At 40.6% G+C, this 15,464-nt stretch overlaps 3 protein-coding genes across 3 annotated transcripts in view; 2 read left to right on the top strand and 1 right to left on the bottom strand.

Annotated features, from left to right (window-relative positions):
- rnf13 (ring finger protein 13) overlaps window positions 1-773 on the bottom strand; it is a gene marked incomplete in the record, with an annotated part of 41,806 nt that extends 41,033 nt beyond the window's left edge. Inside the window, 1 exon segment of the mRNA XM_076278828.1 lies at window positions 597-773.
- A 6,958-nt stretch (window positions 774-7,731) lies between these two features.
- On the top strand, window positions 7,732-11,945 carry LOC143113546 (protein ANKUB1-like). Its single transcript, XM_076275448.1, has 6 exons — window positions 7,732-7,821; window positions 8,141-8,284; window positions 9,252-9,468; window positions 9,969-10,083; window positions 10,424-11,371; window positions 11,689-11,945. The coding sequence occupies exons 1-6, from the start codon at window positions 7,732-7,734 to the stop codon at window positions 11,768-11,770; spliced, it is 1,596 nt and encodes a 531-aa protein (XP_076131563.1). The 3' UTR covers window positions 11,771-11,945.
- Window positions 11,946-12,731: 786 nt separating this feature from the next.
- commd2 (COMM domain containing 2) lies at window positions 12,732-15,153 on the top strand. Its single transcript, XM_076277651.1, has 5 exons — window positions 12,732-12,931; window positions 13,171-13,248; window positions 13,407-13,489; window positions 13,662-13,835; window positions 14,144-15,153. The coding sequence occupies exons 1-5, from the start codon at window positions 12,865-12,867 to the stop codon at window positions 14,339-14,341; spliced, it is 600 nt and encodes a 199-aa protein (XP_076133766.1). The 5' UTR covers window positions 12,732-12,864; the 3' UTR covers window positions 14,342-15,153.
- Window positions 15,154-15,464: the final 311 nt, after the last annotated feature.

Here is a 15,464-nt window from a genome sequence, read left to right as displayed (position 1 = left end):
ACGGGTGTAAAAGCTATAATGAAAACTAACGTTACTAACTACCGTTTCAACTTCCATAAGATGCATTCTAATTACTCAATGCAGCTGCAAGCTGTCAGAAACAGCGGTGCAAATAGGACATTTTCAAAATCATTACAATCATTAATAACCTGACAGTTTGATAATTTGACAAGCAGTTGACAAGTTCTCAGACCTCAAGATGTGCATACCCTGCGTGCTACGCAGCACTGTTTATACACGCTAAGTTCCTTAAAATGAGTGACTTACACTTAATGCCTTGATAGTAACGTTGCTAACAGTTAACGTTAGCCAGATAGCTAACTTGACAACGTTATCTGATTTCTAGCTAGGTTGACATCGTGTTTCTATGCGTGGTTCTGTCTATCGCATTCTACAAGGTTATAATACATAACATTTAGAGCCTCCAGTAATGGAAAACCTCTTGTGTCAGCCCTCATGTAGCAACATATATCGTTAGGGACTAGTCCAATTTGCAAGCTTATAATGATGAAAACATGCAATGGGGGGCCTTGGGTATGCTAGCTACCAAGCTATGCAGCTCGATGTTAAAGGTATTCACCAACAAGGAATCTTACCTTTACATTAGATAGTGGTGATATCTTGGTGACAAAGTAAAGTACTGTTAAAGTCATTACATTCACTTGCAATGTACACAATCCAAACAATTCGTCAGCTACGCTTGCATTCCGTTAGCTGGGCAGGTCAGCAAATCAGAATGTCAACAATAATCCCACAGCTCCTTCATGTGAGTGAGTAAAGAACTTCCGGCCACTGTACACACCTTCTTTGAAGTTTGGTACCATGTGATTGGGTAGAATTGAATTCAGTCACTTCTATCGAGGACCATTTCCTGAAAGTAAATTTTGGAAGTGCAACTGCGCTGTTCAGCCTGTTGTGGTCCACAGTTGTGATAGGGGAACAGTTGTGATAGGGGAACAACCGTGATGAAGAGTTGCTCACATTTTACAACGTTATTAAAAAATCTATCTTGTTTCGTACAGCTCGTTATGCCATTGGGAACAAGATGTACGACATTTAGATTTCAAACACTGAGCTTTGGCGCCATCTGATGCCAGGTTTATGCAATACCAGCTGCTATATTGTGACAGATGTGTGATAAATACATGGGATGAAAAAATAGAGGTAGTAAGCCTAGTAGATTATTTCTTGTCACATCAACACCTGCTTCTCCCGACACCAGAAAGTATAAACCTAAAATACAACTGATATAAAATAATACTACAGTATGCACAATATGCCATACTCTTTCATCCTTTGGATGCATGCATGCTTGTCTGCCCTTCAGTGTCCCGCCGGCGGGACGGTTACCCCCCTCCCCTACCGCCCCCCAACATTCTAAATCAATTGTATGCACCATATTGCTATGTAGCATAGTAATGTTATACACCATTTAAAAGCTTTGGCTCTTGGGAATCCAAAAATGACAACTTTTTTCATGTACAATCTGTATAGTGCTTTACATTCTCAGATTAATTTTTATTATGTCTCAATTAAATTTGATCCAAAATGCCCCCCTCCCCCTCCTCCGCTTTTGGTGATACCCTGACTTCTGGCTGCAGTGTAGCTGCAGCACAATAAGTAGATGTCTCATATTGGGTACTGAAATATTCACAAGAATCCATAGAAATTGAATCTTCATGTTGTATTATCCAATATTAGTTGTACAGATGTATAGTCTATCTTATACACACTCATTGAACCAACAAAGTAAATGCAAAAATAGAGACTTTTTTGTAATTATTCCATATTTTGTGTAGTCAGTCTATATCAGAACACCTGACATACAATCTAAATAGTCCACAAAAAACCTCAAAGTGTTACCTTTCATTTGAGACCAGGATTATGCTTCTACACAAAGGGGTTCATGTGCAGTAAGCATTTGATTGTCAGTATGCATTTTGGATAACAAAAAGTCCTATGGGGAGTATCCATAGGCATTTTACAAAATGCATGGGCATACCTTGGCAAATAATAGTCTAAAGCACTCATATTTTCATTCTATATTGATCAACTTTTGCACACAGCTTCACAAGACCTGGTGCTAGGGCTCAGTTGCGTTTCTAAGGGATATCAAGTGACCTAGAGGGCTGAAATGTGGTCAGTTCAGAGATGCTTGTAATCCGGCAGAAAGAAAAAACTATATTCTAGCCTCTGTAGCTCTTTGTCAGTACATCACACAGTTATCTTGACTGCTTTCTACGAAAGCTACAGGTTCTCAGCTTTCTATAGAGGTCCAGCACTTGATGGTTGACCCCAAAAGAGGTGGGAACAATGCCCTTGTAAATAGGCACAGTGCAATTTCAGGCAAAAACTTGAAATTTTTACTGAGAACTATGTAGTTAACTCTTTTGCTACGTTTGGGACAGTTACCTAACAGACTTTGGTAGAATCAATGTTCTTCCACTTCAAGGGGAACAGGTGGCCAACGTTAAAGGTTTTCATTAAAAAAAAAAATACTCCAGGCAAGGGGTGCATGAAGTGAAATCTATGACCACTGCTTTGAAAGGCAAAATGAAGATGCACAAATATACTTTTCCCTAGAAAATGGAAATAAACTAGATGTACCGCATAGCGGTACAAAATATGACCACAGCTCAGTCTTGTACATCCATTCCGCAAAAATAAATCATATTAATGAATTTGTCTCCATCTTCTACTCCATCCCCCACTCTTGAAACTTTTGAGTATGCTTGTTTGGAATGTGTGTTTGCGGGCCGCACACAAAGTAGCCTACTGGCGCTGCAAAGGTGAATAGATTTGTAGCACTTGCCAAAAAATGTGTAGCATTGTTATAAAACTTTTCAAATCTCTAAACAATCACAAGTAGGGCAGTTCATCACAGTCCATCCATTGCAACTGGACTGATGAAAGGTACACCTGTAGGCTACATTGTATTTGGGAAAAGCAGAAGGTAGCAGCATAATGTATTTATTTATTTATTATTAAACAAAACAATCCCTGTCAGTTCCATGCAGTTTTCAACAGCTATCAAGAAGAGAGGTCATGTCATGGATTTTTGTGAATGTTTCTTCTTCTACATATGCATAAGTTTAGTCATCTAGTTCATATGATATTCAGCTTTATTGTCAATGCACAAATTAAATACCAGTAGTCTAAAACAAAATGCCGTTTTACCCAGTGGTGCAAATAACTGACATCCAAAAGGGCCTTCATGAAATGCGTTGCTAGACTGTTAATACACATTTTAACGGGCCAAATTGAAGAGCTACTGTCCGTTATTGTTTGTGCAAATAATATGCTGATTCATGTTCCCTTGCATTTTGCAACTATGAGGTCCATGGTTAGTTTGTTCAAGCCAGACCAAGCTCCATCTTTTAAGAAATCGAAAAGGAATCGCCGGCAGATCAGGCTGATATAAATAAATCAAATAACATCTCCTTTGGGAACCAATGGCTTACAGTAGCCTATCAAGCGGACTAAGCTGCCACCTCTTGGCGAAAAGTTAATAGTTTTGCATATCAGTAGCCTAGGCTAATACATTTCACGCAGCTGTGTGAATCACGGAAAGAGACACTTCTAAATGGAACCCAACCCACTGTACAGTAGCTCAAGGTCTGTGGCTAAAGCAGCCATAATGAAAGCGTTATCATTGTTTGGATACTTCACACACGCGTGTTTTTTAATCGCATAGACTACAACTACCAAGCTGGAATCAAAGCACATCGACTCCCCTCTCACACCCTAAACACACACTTCGAACAAACAAAAAGCGTCTCAGTCTCACGGTATAGCCATAGGCAAAACTGTATTGGACCGGTGTAACGTTGGTACTAAATCATCCATCGCAAAGAATGATTTTTGTAGCACGTGCAACAAATATGTGTAGTACAGCCCTGCCCTGGATACATCTCTCAACGTGCGCTCTAAAACATTTGTTTAAATGGAGTAGATCATCACAGGTGCGTTAATAAATCTGCGGCGAGTTGACACAAATTGTTCACTTTGACGAATTTATGTAGTTTCAGTCCTAGTTACTTTACTTTGAGCCACGCTCTTCCTAAGGCCTACTTGAATCACCTTTGAAAATAGAATAGAGGATCGAAGTAGGCCTAGCCTATATGGGTGTTTAGGATGCATCATAGACAGGTTATCTTTCAGGTAGCCTATATATTTTCCATTAGAAAACCATAACGTAGCGAACGTGTTGTTGTGGCTAACTTAGCTCCTGTTAGTAGCCTAGGTTATCATAAGCAAATGAGATGACAGTCGAAATATGCAATTAGTGCTGTTATCAATTTGCTTGGTAGCCTATAACCGCATTTATGGTTTTCTACAAATACATCAATAATCAAATTGGCCTCCATCACTCAACCAATGCTAACGGTAACATTATTTTACCTACTCTAGGCTATTGATATAATTTAAGATGAACGTGGCCTACCTGCAGTAAAAACAAAGCATGTCCGATAAACATTCTCAGATTTATTTCGGCTTCAAGAAGAAATGGGAATCCTACATGTCATGCAGAAATCATCCTAGATCTACCCTTATTAGACGTTCTCTGCGGTAAACTAAAGTCTTGTCCTTGTAGGAGGCTAGAATCTTTCCAACCCACTTTAGATTAACTTCCAACAAAATTACGTCTCACTGTAACAATGCGCCATCTGGTGGACAAACGACTACGTGATGCCAATACTGGAAATGCAGCCAAATTATTATGATGAATATTTGGTTTTCCTTTAATCCTACTGAATTTGTAATTATGTATCGGCCGTTCTAATTGCCGATACTGATGGTATGTGCGTGCCTGTGTGTGTGTGTGTGTGTGTGTGTATGTGTGCACCACCATCTACAGGCCAATGAGTGTACAGTCACTAAATGTACACATAGGCATAACTTTTGGTATACCCCCAGAGAATGTCAGGTTAATCATACACATACAATTTGGTGCAATTCTGAACATCGTAACTGAAGAGAGGGGCGATTAAAGCAGAATGATATTGCATTTTCATTTTTTCCCGTGAGGGGGGGGGGGGGGGGGGGTGCAAATCACAAATGAGTGATTATGGGGTTAATGTGGGCCCTTGAGACCATACCATAAAAATGTCTTCATCCTCGGTGCCACGGTTCAGGTAGTTATTTAGGAAAAACTGCATTTTTTGGGTTTCGGGTGGCCCAGCGTGGGGGAGAGTGGCCGGTCATAATTAAGTACAGTTGTAGCAAAGAACACTTTCATTCATTACCTGAACAAACAGCAGTAGCCTACAAGTTACAGTATGATTCCCAAGGGAAAATCCTGTGATAAATGCAGTCCTGTACTTTGTTTTGCACACAGAGAAATAACATCGGAGAAGAAGATGCTTCCAAAGATTTTGTGCAGTAGGGGAGAACGGGGTACGATGAGCATATAGGGGGTTAAGATGAGCCACCCCTTTTTTCTATAAAACCGTAAACAAATGTTATCATGTGACAGCATTTTAAGGAAGAGGGGATCATTCTTTACAATATGTGGAAAGGTAAAGCACATATTGTGACAGTAAAAAATATATGTGTAAAAATATGATTTTTTGCTCTCCAAATGGATTTCATTCATGTCCAGAGGGTGATTTAGAGAAAACATGAATAGAACAACAAATGGATTTTTCACCTCAACTGGTGCCCTTTCAAGCTATGATGTGAGGGCTAAACAAAATCATGAATGTTACCTTGTAAGAAGCATTTTCTTTCAAAATGGTGGTTGTGGGGTAAGATGATGTTTGGTGTGAAGATTACAAAACAAAACCTCTTTGACAAGTCAGAATGAAGAAGAATGTAAAAAAATGGCTCATCTTACCCCACTCTACCCTATTCATTAGACGTCAGCGCAAATGGGGCAAACAGATATACTCCAGGTTTGTGTGTGTGTTTTGGGTGGTTCCCAGTAACAGATCCACAAATTCAGAAGCATTACAAAAGGTCAGATGTAAATTAGCAATGGCCTCTATAAAAGTTTACTACGTTTGTAGTAAACGTCTCAAGACAATAAGCTGATGTCTTTTAGGTGTTCGAAATGAGATGTCTTTGGAATTCCTACTGCTTCAACACATTCTTTACTGACTCGACAACTTAACACCTCAGTAAGGGGAAAATGTAGCTGCACATAAGACACTTTAAAGTGAAGATATCTGCCATAACATTTCATGAATCTGAAATACTTCTGACCAGGTCCGCTAAACTCTGTTCTGTTTCTTTGATGTCGGCTAATGGTTGTTACCAGCCTTTACAGCTGTATGACAACAGTGATTTACTATCAAGTCAATAAGTGCTGAGCCCTCCTCCCTTCATGCTTTCGTGTCACTTGAGACCGATCTTATGTTCACGTCAGAATTGCCACCTTGTGTAGGCTACATAAGCCCCAGCGAAAACCCAATCTCAGATCATTACTGTGTTTGTAGTCTGGGTTGCCATAGTAGAAGCTAAACACACTGGACAAGTTGTCCCAAAATAGACTCAGAGGCCCCTCCTTCCATGAAATGTCTTTGAAGATTAACTCTTAACATACATTCAAGGAGTTGTTTCATTTTGTTTGAGTTGTTTTCACGCATGACATTTAAAGTTGCCGTAATTTTTCCATGACTCAAAATGCAAACTTTCATCAGAGAGATGAGATGAGATTCAGCTGTAGAGCACCGACTATAGGACTCGACTCTCAAGCAATTGATTTGTGTTTTGTGATTACTGAGGCTGCTATTTGTATTTGAGTTGACTATTCAGGCTCCTATTTGTAAGGTCAAAGCCGTGTCCCATCTCACTTGTTGGAAAGGGTTTAATCAAACCATAGCCTACATGGCCACAAGAATTATGCAAACCTGCTCCGTAAACATGTGAAATCTGTGATTTAAGCCTTGTTCGTAATCTATGTGTAACATTTTATTAGAATATAATTTATGGCTGAAGTCAGGTGGTCATTATTTTATGACAAATAAAATGAAACTTGGCTTGACTAATGTTTAGTGAGTCTTATTTTTTTTTTATCTTGGGAAGAGGAATGCGACTTTGTTTAATATTCTGAGGTATCTCAGTACAAGATGGGTTTCATGGGTTTTCTGAATGGGAAGAATATTCTATGATTTTTTTTTCTTTTTTCAGTTAATTGGTTTGGAAAAGGCATGGTCAAACTCTTGCTGATTCCAAACGTTAATCTCTATTTAATGAGAAAAAGCATTTGTTTGTTTATACCCTCTCTGGCATAATATAGAATGGGCAGGTATTATAAGCAGATTTTTATTTGTGCCCCACCCTTGTTATTTCTTGGAACACCGATTTGGATCACTATACCACAAAAGCTAAACTCAGAGATTCGAACATTAGTATCCCTTCCAGATATTCCAACATGTAGAGGTGTTTGATTCTGATCAGTCAGCATTAATACTAGCTCCCTCTCTCCCCCCCTTCTCTCTCTCTCCTCCCTCACCCTCATAACTCCCCCCAAAACCCACACACAAAGTCTCTCCTCTCAGTTCCTCACTCACCCTCGCTACCTCCTTCTACCCACACACACAGTCTCCATCTAACTGTATTATATCTTGACCACCTGAGCAAAGCACATGCACACACATACATTCACACTCACAAATTCATTCGGATCCTTGCCATAACCCCATGGATGGCTTCTCCAGAGGTTGGAAGCCTTCTCCACGCCGGAGCCCAGGGCAGTGGAACAGAGGGAGGGATCGCCTCTTTCCTGCCATGTCCATCTTCATCTCTTTTGAAGGATCCTGTGAGCGCTTTCACATCTCTCACGACGAGACTGTCAGCATCATAAAACAGATGGTCAAGGTAATATTAACATTATCTGTATTGTATACTGTTCTGTTCATTTTAATAAATGCTAATTCCTATATTCATATATATTATTGAAATGGTTCTTGTGATTCTTTCTTTAATATATTGGCATTGACAAGGGCTTTGACTTTACTCTGACCGTTTTGGCTCTGTTTTGACAGGCACTGTATATTCAACCCTTTTAATGTCTTTTCAAATGTTACATTGCAAAGACAACGAGGTGTGACAAACACCAGGGGGATCCTCTGCGTTATGCAGTTCATTTCCATACATTACCACATGTTCTGCATCCCCATAAATCTCCTTTTCACAGAACTATTTCTGCATGCCACATCTGGACAACCAGCAGTGGCGCTACTTCCTGGAGCTGAGTTACAGTGGCGCTGTCCTCCAGGACAGCTGGTCTCTGGCTGATGTCGGGATATCCTCGGGCAGCACACTTCGCTGTGAGCTTAAGGTGGACTCACTATATATACAGTAATATAGGACTTTGCTTTGTTCATAATTTGGTGATTTTTCAGGGACTTATCTGTATGTCTTGTCTATGTCTGTCATGGTGTAATAATTTGATATTTCTGTAGTTTGAAGGAAAATTGTCAGAAGCATTTCAACTCAACTATTTCCCAATTCATTATCTAATCACACACACTACAGTGTACCCAGAAAGTTTTCAAATCTCCACTCTTCTACACAATCTGCACCTTTTCTGAGCGCACTTGCACCTGCCTTTTTTCAAAACCACTTAACTCTGGTGGACAGCTGGAGAAAAATGTCAAGTGACTGGGTATATTGTAGATTTAGCCCACCCCAGGAGACACAGCGAGTCCTCGTGTGTGTCTCAGGCAGAGCCACACTGATGCTCTTTGTGTTTTTATGACCCCCAGTGAGGATTTCATTGCACTGTCTGCGAGCAGACGTAGGTTGTCTGGGGCTGGAACAGGAATGTGTCTCATGAATAGCTGGACGCTTACATTTGTGGGTCCTAACACTGAATGGCATTGACTGTAACATGAACTTCTTACTGACAGCAAATGTTTGCCAGTCAATATATCACTAGTCAATTTGATGTACTTGACTTAGTGCATAAGGATGTTCTGTTAAACATCCACAGTCTGGTTCACGATACGCAATGTGCAATTAATAGTCAGGTTTTACTCTAAATTCTTAAGAAATGTTTGGTGGTCTTTTTTCCAGTGATCAATAAATCTAAAGAATATCTTCTTTTAAAAAAAAAAAAAAAATCTCTTCCCCACCTCTGAAGATACTGTAGGCCTATGTATAATACAATACTCTAGTAGTCTATGTATTGACTTTGCAACCTGTAGTACTTGGACTGGTCAGATGGTGGCAAACGAGTCAAACAGTTTGGTGGCTGTGAGACAAAAAGAAGCTAACTTTGTCTTGTGCCATTGCTCTAACCGCAGGAAGAGACCAAGGCCATTGTGTACGTGTATAACTCCGTGACCAGGGAGACACTGTCTCTCATGGGGACAGAGATTCACCTGAGCTCCCCCGTGTCCAGAGTGAGGTCTCTGGTGTCTGTGCGGTGCAGTCTGCCGGTCAGCGCCTTCAGACTGACCACTCAAAGTGGCACAAAGCTGTACGACTGCAACACGCTAAAAGATTATGTCACTGAAGTGGGTAAGGACGTAATGTCACAGACATAACTTCAACTGGTAGGATTTGAACATACATGATTTCATGGAATGCCATTTCCCTACACATTTCCATTTTTACTTCTAGCCTTTGTTTAAAGTACAATGTATATTATCTACATATAAGTTTACATACTGTAACAATGATGCCATTCTGAAGGCATGTTTCTTAGCATTTCTGTGCAATGTATGAATCTTGCTGTTCTATTTTGCGCCTTCCACAGTATTCAGTTGTATTCTTCTGGGCCTAAACATGTCACAGAATTGAAAGCTGAATCTGTACATGTACAGAAATCAAAGGAATGTTGACAAACATAATCATAAATCATGTCTTCATTAGAACTTCACGATTATGGTTGATCTAACAAACTCTACATGGTGCCCTTAATGGAGCTATCCTTAACTGTGTGTGCTACTTATACTACATGCTACTGAGGGTCTTGTAGGTGATCTGAGTGTGACTGGCTTCATTTCTGTGTCCTTAAGGGTCTACTCTACGCTTAAAAGCTTGGGATGGCTGGGGAGAGTTTCTCAAAGCCTGCTTTCGAGGACACAAGCAGACAGTGCAGCAGTACCTTTCGGAGGAAAGACCGGTGCTCAGGTGTGTCAACACTCAGGTCTATGGAGTGTAGGATGCCTATCAACAGAAGAACACAGAATCCCTAGACATATGAGTCTCTTAATCATGTTTATAATATCAAGTAAGTAATATTATTAAGTTAGACTGACTTTTCTGATGTCAGTGTCCCAAACCGGGTGGATTATCTAAGCAATGCCCCAAAAGTTTGAGTGACGTCATTCAATTATGCCAATACAAACATAGCAGTCATAAATGCGGTATACTGTTATTGTACAGTTTAGAGAAGATTATAGAGGTCCAGATAGGGAAATTCTGACATATAGACGTTGACTGATATTCTGTCGCCTCGCCTTTTTGTCAGGTTTCAACAGCGGGTGGCGCTGTACATCGCTGCCTCTCAGGGCCATCTGGAGTTGGCCAGCTGGCTGATCGAGAGAGGGGAGCACGCAGAGCAAGCAGTGGGGGTCCACCCCTACAGAGAGTGGTGTCATGAAACTGACCACCTGGAAATCACCAAGAGCCCAATTCACGTTGCAGCAGAGACTGGCCAGCTCCTCATCCTGAAGCTTTTCGTCAGGAGCAGTGTCCTAACTCTGAGCTGTCGGGACCCCCTAGGTCGAGATCCAATACAGATAGCCCTAAAGAATAGGCATAGAAAGTGTGTAGCTCACCTCGTAACCAAGTTATGGTCAGTGATGTCTTTCCCTGACTTAGTTATACCTATGAAGATTTACATTCAAATTAAAAGTTGGATACGGAGAGTACAAAGAAAAGTTATTAATGAAGGTGTAGGTCATGGATGCATATATAGAACCAGGGTGGGGGACACAGTTCTTGTGGATGGCTTCACCCTCCCGAAGATGTCCTTTAATGTCAGCAGGGGTAACTCCACAAGGTCGTGGGCCCCAGCGACATCCTGCGTGCGTCCAGCTCTCACAACAGACAACAGCCCTTCCTGTCCACCTCATCCTCCCACCAGCTCGACGTCCCAGAATGCATCAGTGCGGCTGCCACAGCTGCATCCTCCTACCCCGAGCAACAGAGGAGAAAAGAAGTGCATCAGGAAGAAGGGAGCCACAAGAAAAGGGTCAAAGGAAATCCTAGATCCTGCAAATAGCAATCAGAGCGGGAACACATGGAAGAGCAGGGTCCCACTGCCCCCTGTTTCCAGAGACGTCAGCCCTCGGCCACTGTTTGTCTACACTTCCCCCGACTCTGCGCAACTCCTCTCTGCACCACTGGAGTCCTTCTCTCAGCACTGTGGGCGCACTACAAGGGAAAATGCTATTTATTGTTTAGCCCTTGCTAGGTGAGTCTACCTAAAGCAAGACCACTCATTTTTATTTCTTGTGAATCTGCCCCCTAAACCTTTTCACATGCACCCTGTCCACTAAAGTGTACATTTAAATGCATGCAGCACATATTCTAATACTGTAAACACAATTTAATGCCAAAATCTAATTGTAAACCATATAAGAAACACAGTTATACTGTATGACATATGATATGATATATTTTTGCTTGATGAATATTATATGCAATGTGCAGTATAGGCCTGGGCTACATTGTACACTGTTTCCCTTTTTGTCTGTCTACTTTGCCTGAGAAGCTTTTGTTGTACTGCAGTGCCTTTACAGAAAAGCCGTGGCTTCAGCAGTTGAGTGTGGCTCGCAGCCTGGCCAGGAGAAGCATGCACAAAGTCTTGTAACAACAACATCAAACATGCACAGTGCTCCATTCACTGAGCACTGCTGATGAAACAATGGACCATGATGATGACTCATCGAGTTGAAAGCTAATTTTGATGTTGCGTAAGCTGACAGAAGAAAGGGCAGGTCAAGCTTTACAAGATATACAGGTGTATTAAGCACATGCATTTGTCTAATGTGATCAATGTGTTTTCCATTTGGACATGCAGTGTTCTGTTCAGAAACTATGTGGTTTTTGTTGCCCTATGCAATGATTAATGTGTCAAGATAATAATAACAATTCATTGAACTTACAAGTGCAAATGTTTGCATGATGTAAAAAATAAATAAAATGAATATAAGAAACACTTTATTTTGCTTTATTTTGATTAAGGTCATTATTTCCATGGCAACTCGAAATGCATTTGTTTTTATTTGACTTTCATTATGCTGACATTGGGGGATCAACCAAATGTGAAGCTACTACAGTACTGATCTGTAATATTATTTACAGCAGATGCAGATTGTAGCCCAATAAAACAGTACCTGTTCTGTGCAAATAAAAAATGTGAGTTTCTGAGGTCTGCACAGAGCTGCATACAACACAATGAAACTACCTAAAATCAATAAAGCCTACAGTTCATTTCATTGTAGGCAACTGACCTTCGTGACTGGTATCTGTTCAGTAATCTGGGGCCTCCAGACACCAGAGGTCAGGAATGTTGCTATGCCCTAGGCCTACACTATGTAGATACAGGCAAATGGAAATTATGACTAATATTACAACATTGAAACACTTAGTGACAGTGGATGCCTCTAATGATGAATGCCAGAGACAGGAATTTTCTCATAACTACTGCATTACAGTATGTGTAGGTGAGATTACAGTAGACTCTGCATCAATTTTGACACTAGATGGCACTAGAGAAGTTAAACTGAAACAGGAACCAATTTCCTGCGGGTCCGAGGTTTACATCGGAGCGCTTTAAGAAGTAAACGTTTGATCATGTGACACTTTCAGCTAGCAAGAAGTTAGTGTCCACCTTTATAGTTTGTTACTTCAATTAACTTAAATTTACGTTTATGCACCTGTATTTTCAGTTATCGATCGATAATGTTGCTGGTATTATCTGAAGAACATAAAGAGCATTTAGGATTTCTACACGAAGTAGACTCATCAGGTAAGCTAATGAATGATTTTAGTTTACAGCTAGCTAATTTACTTACTTGCAATGGTAATTTGCATTTCACTATATTCTTTATAGTCTTGACAATATGCAGCATACATTATACGATTTCTTTCAGTCTTAGTATATTGGCCTTAATGTTCGAGATGGATGTCAGCTATCTCCACGTCGTTAGCGCTACACTGTAATTCAGAATGTCCTCGAATGACACTTTTGTCTCATGATGTTTTCAGTTGTTGGTGAATTTGGACGAATAGCTGTTGAGTTCCTCAGAAAAGGATCAAATCCTAAAATATACGAGGGCGCAGCAAGTAAGTAGCCTGTTTGCACATGACATTACTAACCACCTTTTTAGAATTGTATGATGCAAATTGCCTTTTTAGAATGTTATGATGAATTGCATAACCTAATGTTGGCTAATGTGACATGCACGACATGCATCTGAAGTGTTCTCATTTCTCTGTTATAGGGAAACTGAATGTGTCCGCTGAGACGGTTCAACATGGAGTGGAGGGATTGGTGTACCTTCTAACTGAAAGCTCTAAACTGATGGTAAATGTTCTACAGAAATACTGATAGAAACAGTAGAGTAGGCTAGGTCAATAAACCCTTATGATAATGATATCCAGCATTGTAAAATCTAATTGATAAAGTTTTACTTGATTTGCTCGTGTAAACCACTGATATGTGTCAAATTCATAATTACAATGTAACTGTTCTGTAGATTTCAGAGTTGGATTTCCAGGATTCTGTGTTGGTACTGGGCTTTTCCGAGGAACTAAACGAGCTTCTACTACAACTGTATCTGGACAACAGGAAGGAAATCCGGCATATTTTGAGTCAACTTGCTCCAGTTCTGCCCCACTATCACAATCTGGAATGGCGCCTGGATGTGCAGGTACTACTGAGCTGGTTTGCCTGCATGGATAATAATGGGAAAACATAAATGACTTTTCAGGAAAAAATGAGAGAAAAAGCATTCAGGGATAGAATTTACTTTTCATTTGTGCTGTTTATATTGAGACCTGTGAACAGGAAGACTAGCCTCTTATTGAAAATTGTTCACTGCACTACAGTTGGACGATGATGTTGTATGCTACTGATGGTTGATGAATGTTATTTGTATGTAATTTATATGCTTTTTGGTGTGTGGCTGTGTGTGGATCTGTGTTGCTGCTTACTCTCTCCCTCTGTCGTGTGTCCCAGCTGGCCAGTCGAACACTGCGACAGCAGGTGAAGCCCACAGTCACTCTGAAGCTGCACCTGGACAACAGTGGGACACAGAGTGCCCGCGTGCTTCAAACAGACCCAGCCACACTTCTGCACCTCATAACCGAGCTGGAGCGAGCGCTTGCCGAGGCAAAGACCAACCACTGCCGCCGCATCATGCGTAACATCAAATAGACTACATCATTGCTGGAGAGTGCTCCTGCCTGATCTGGTCACAAGGGGGTGTGGATGATCCTCCACCCCCATATCTGGACAGGGGAGGCAGGGAAGATTGGCAGCTTTCAAGAGGCACTTGCATTAACACCACTGAACTACACTACATTGTAGAACAGTTTTTTTAAAAGATTCTTTTCCATTTTGTTGTCCTTGAAATGTTTTGTACACATTCCGCTGATCATCTTTGTAGAAGATGCCAAGTCATGTGCTCAAATAATACTTTAGAAGTTAAAAAGTGGTCTTATGTTTGTAAGGGCATTAGTCCAATATTGTGCACAGCTTTATTCTGGTCAGCCTTCCCCATTGCCTCCATTATTGCTTGTATTCTGGAAATTAAGTGCTTGGCTTCTGTGTAATCATTCACACGATGTTGTGTTGCAGATGTCCTTCGTGTTTTTATGCCTTACAGGAATATTGAGTCATATGTTAAGTTTATTAAGTCATTCATTTACTAATACAGCTGACTCCTTTCTTTAGGGATCTGATTTCCAAGCGCAGTTGTCTTCAGGACCAGATTAGCAGGAAGTGTGTGGGTGGCTTGTGGAGGAGTTAAGATATTGCACTGTGTGATAACTCGAGTCTGTGTGTTGTCAGCCAGTCATAGGTAAGAGGTTGATCAACATAATGGTGTTTCTTGCGCCTATTTACATGGTGTGTGTCTGAATACAAGGCATTTGGTATGACAATTTTTGCTAGAAATATGGACAGATCATGGATTTTACTTCATAGAATGATACCCTTTATGAATAAAGATAAAATGCCTGAGTGTATTTCTGCTTTGTTTTTTTTTGGGCCATAAATTGTCACATTTTATTCCATCTCCATCTCTTTTTTATTTTAACACTGATGTCCAAAAGTCATTGAGTGGTCAATCACCCTCTAACCTGAGAAACAAAAGTGTTCTTTTTTTGTCTGGCTAATAATTAAACCTCACTGCCCTGACTGGCCCTCAGCCATGAGTGAAAACGCTGACTTATCTTTGGCCATTCAGTTTAGTCTTCATCGCTTCACACTTTTATCACGAAACCACTTTCGCTCCTCACATGAACTGAAAGCAAAGGCACCTGCAAGGTGACAAATA

Source organism: Alosa pseudoharengus, unplaced genomic scaffold (assembly GCF_046254945.1).
Source record: "Alosa pseudoharengus isolate Yale_2024_CS ecotype anadromous, Long Island Sound unplaced genomic scaffold, YU_APseudo_1.1 YU_APseudo_1.1_scf_11, whole genome shotgun sequence".
In the NCBI taxonomy this organism is placed as follows: Eukaryota; Metazoa; Chordata; class Actinopteri; order Clupeiformes; family Clupeidae; genus Alosa; species Alosa pseudoharengus.
Note: the sequence above shows the minus strand (reverse complement) of the source record. Positions and strands in the feature narration are given on the sequence as shown.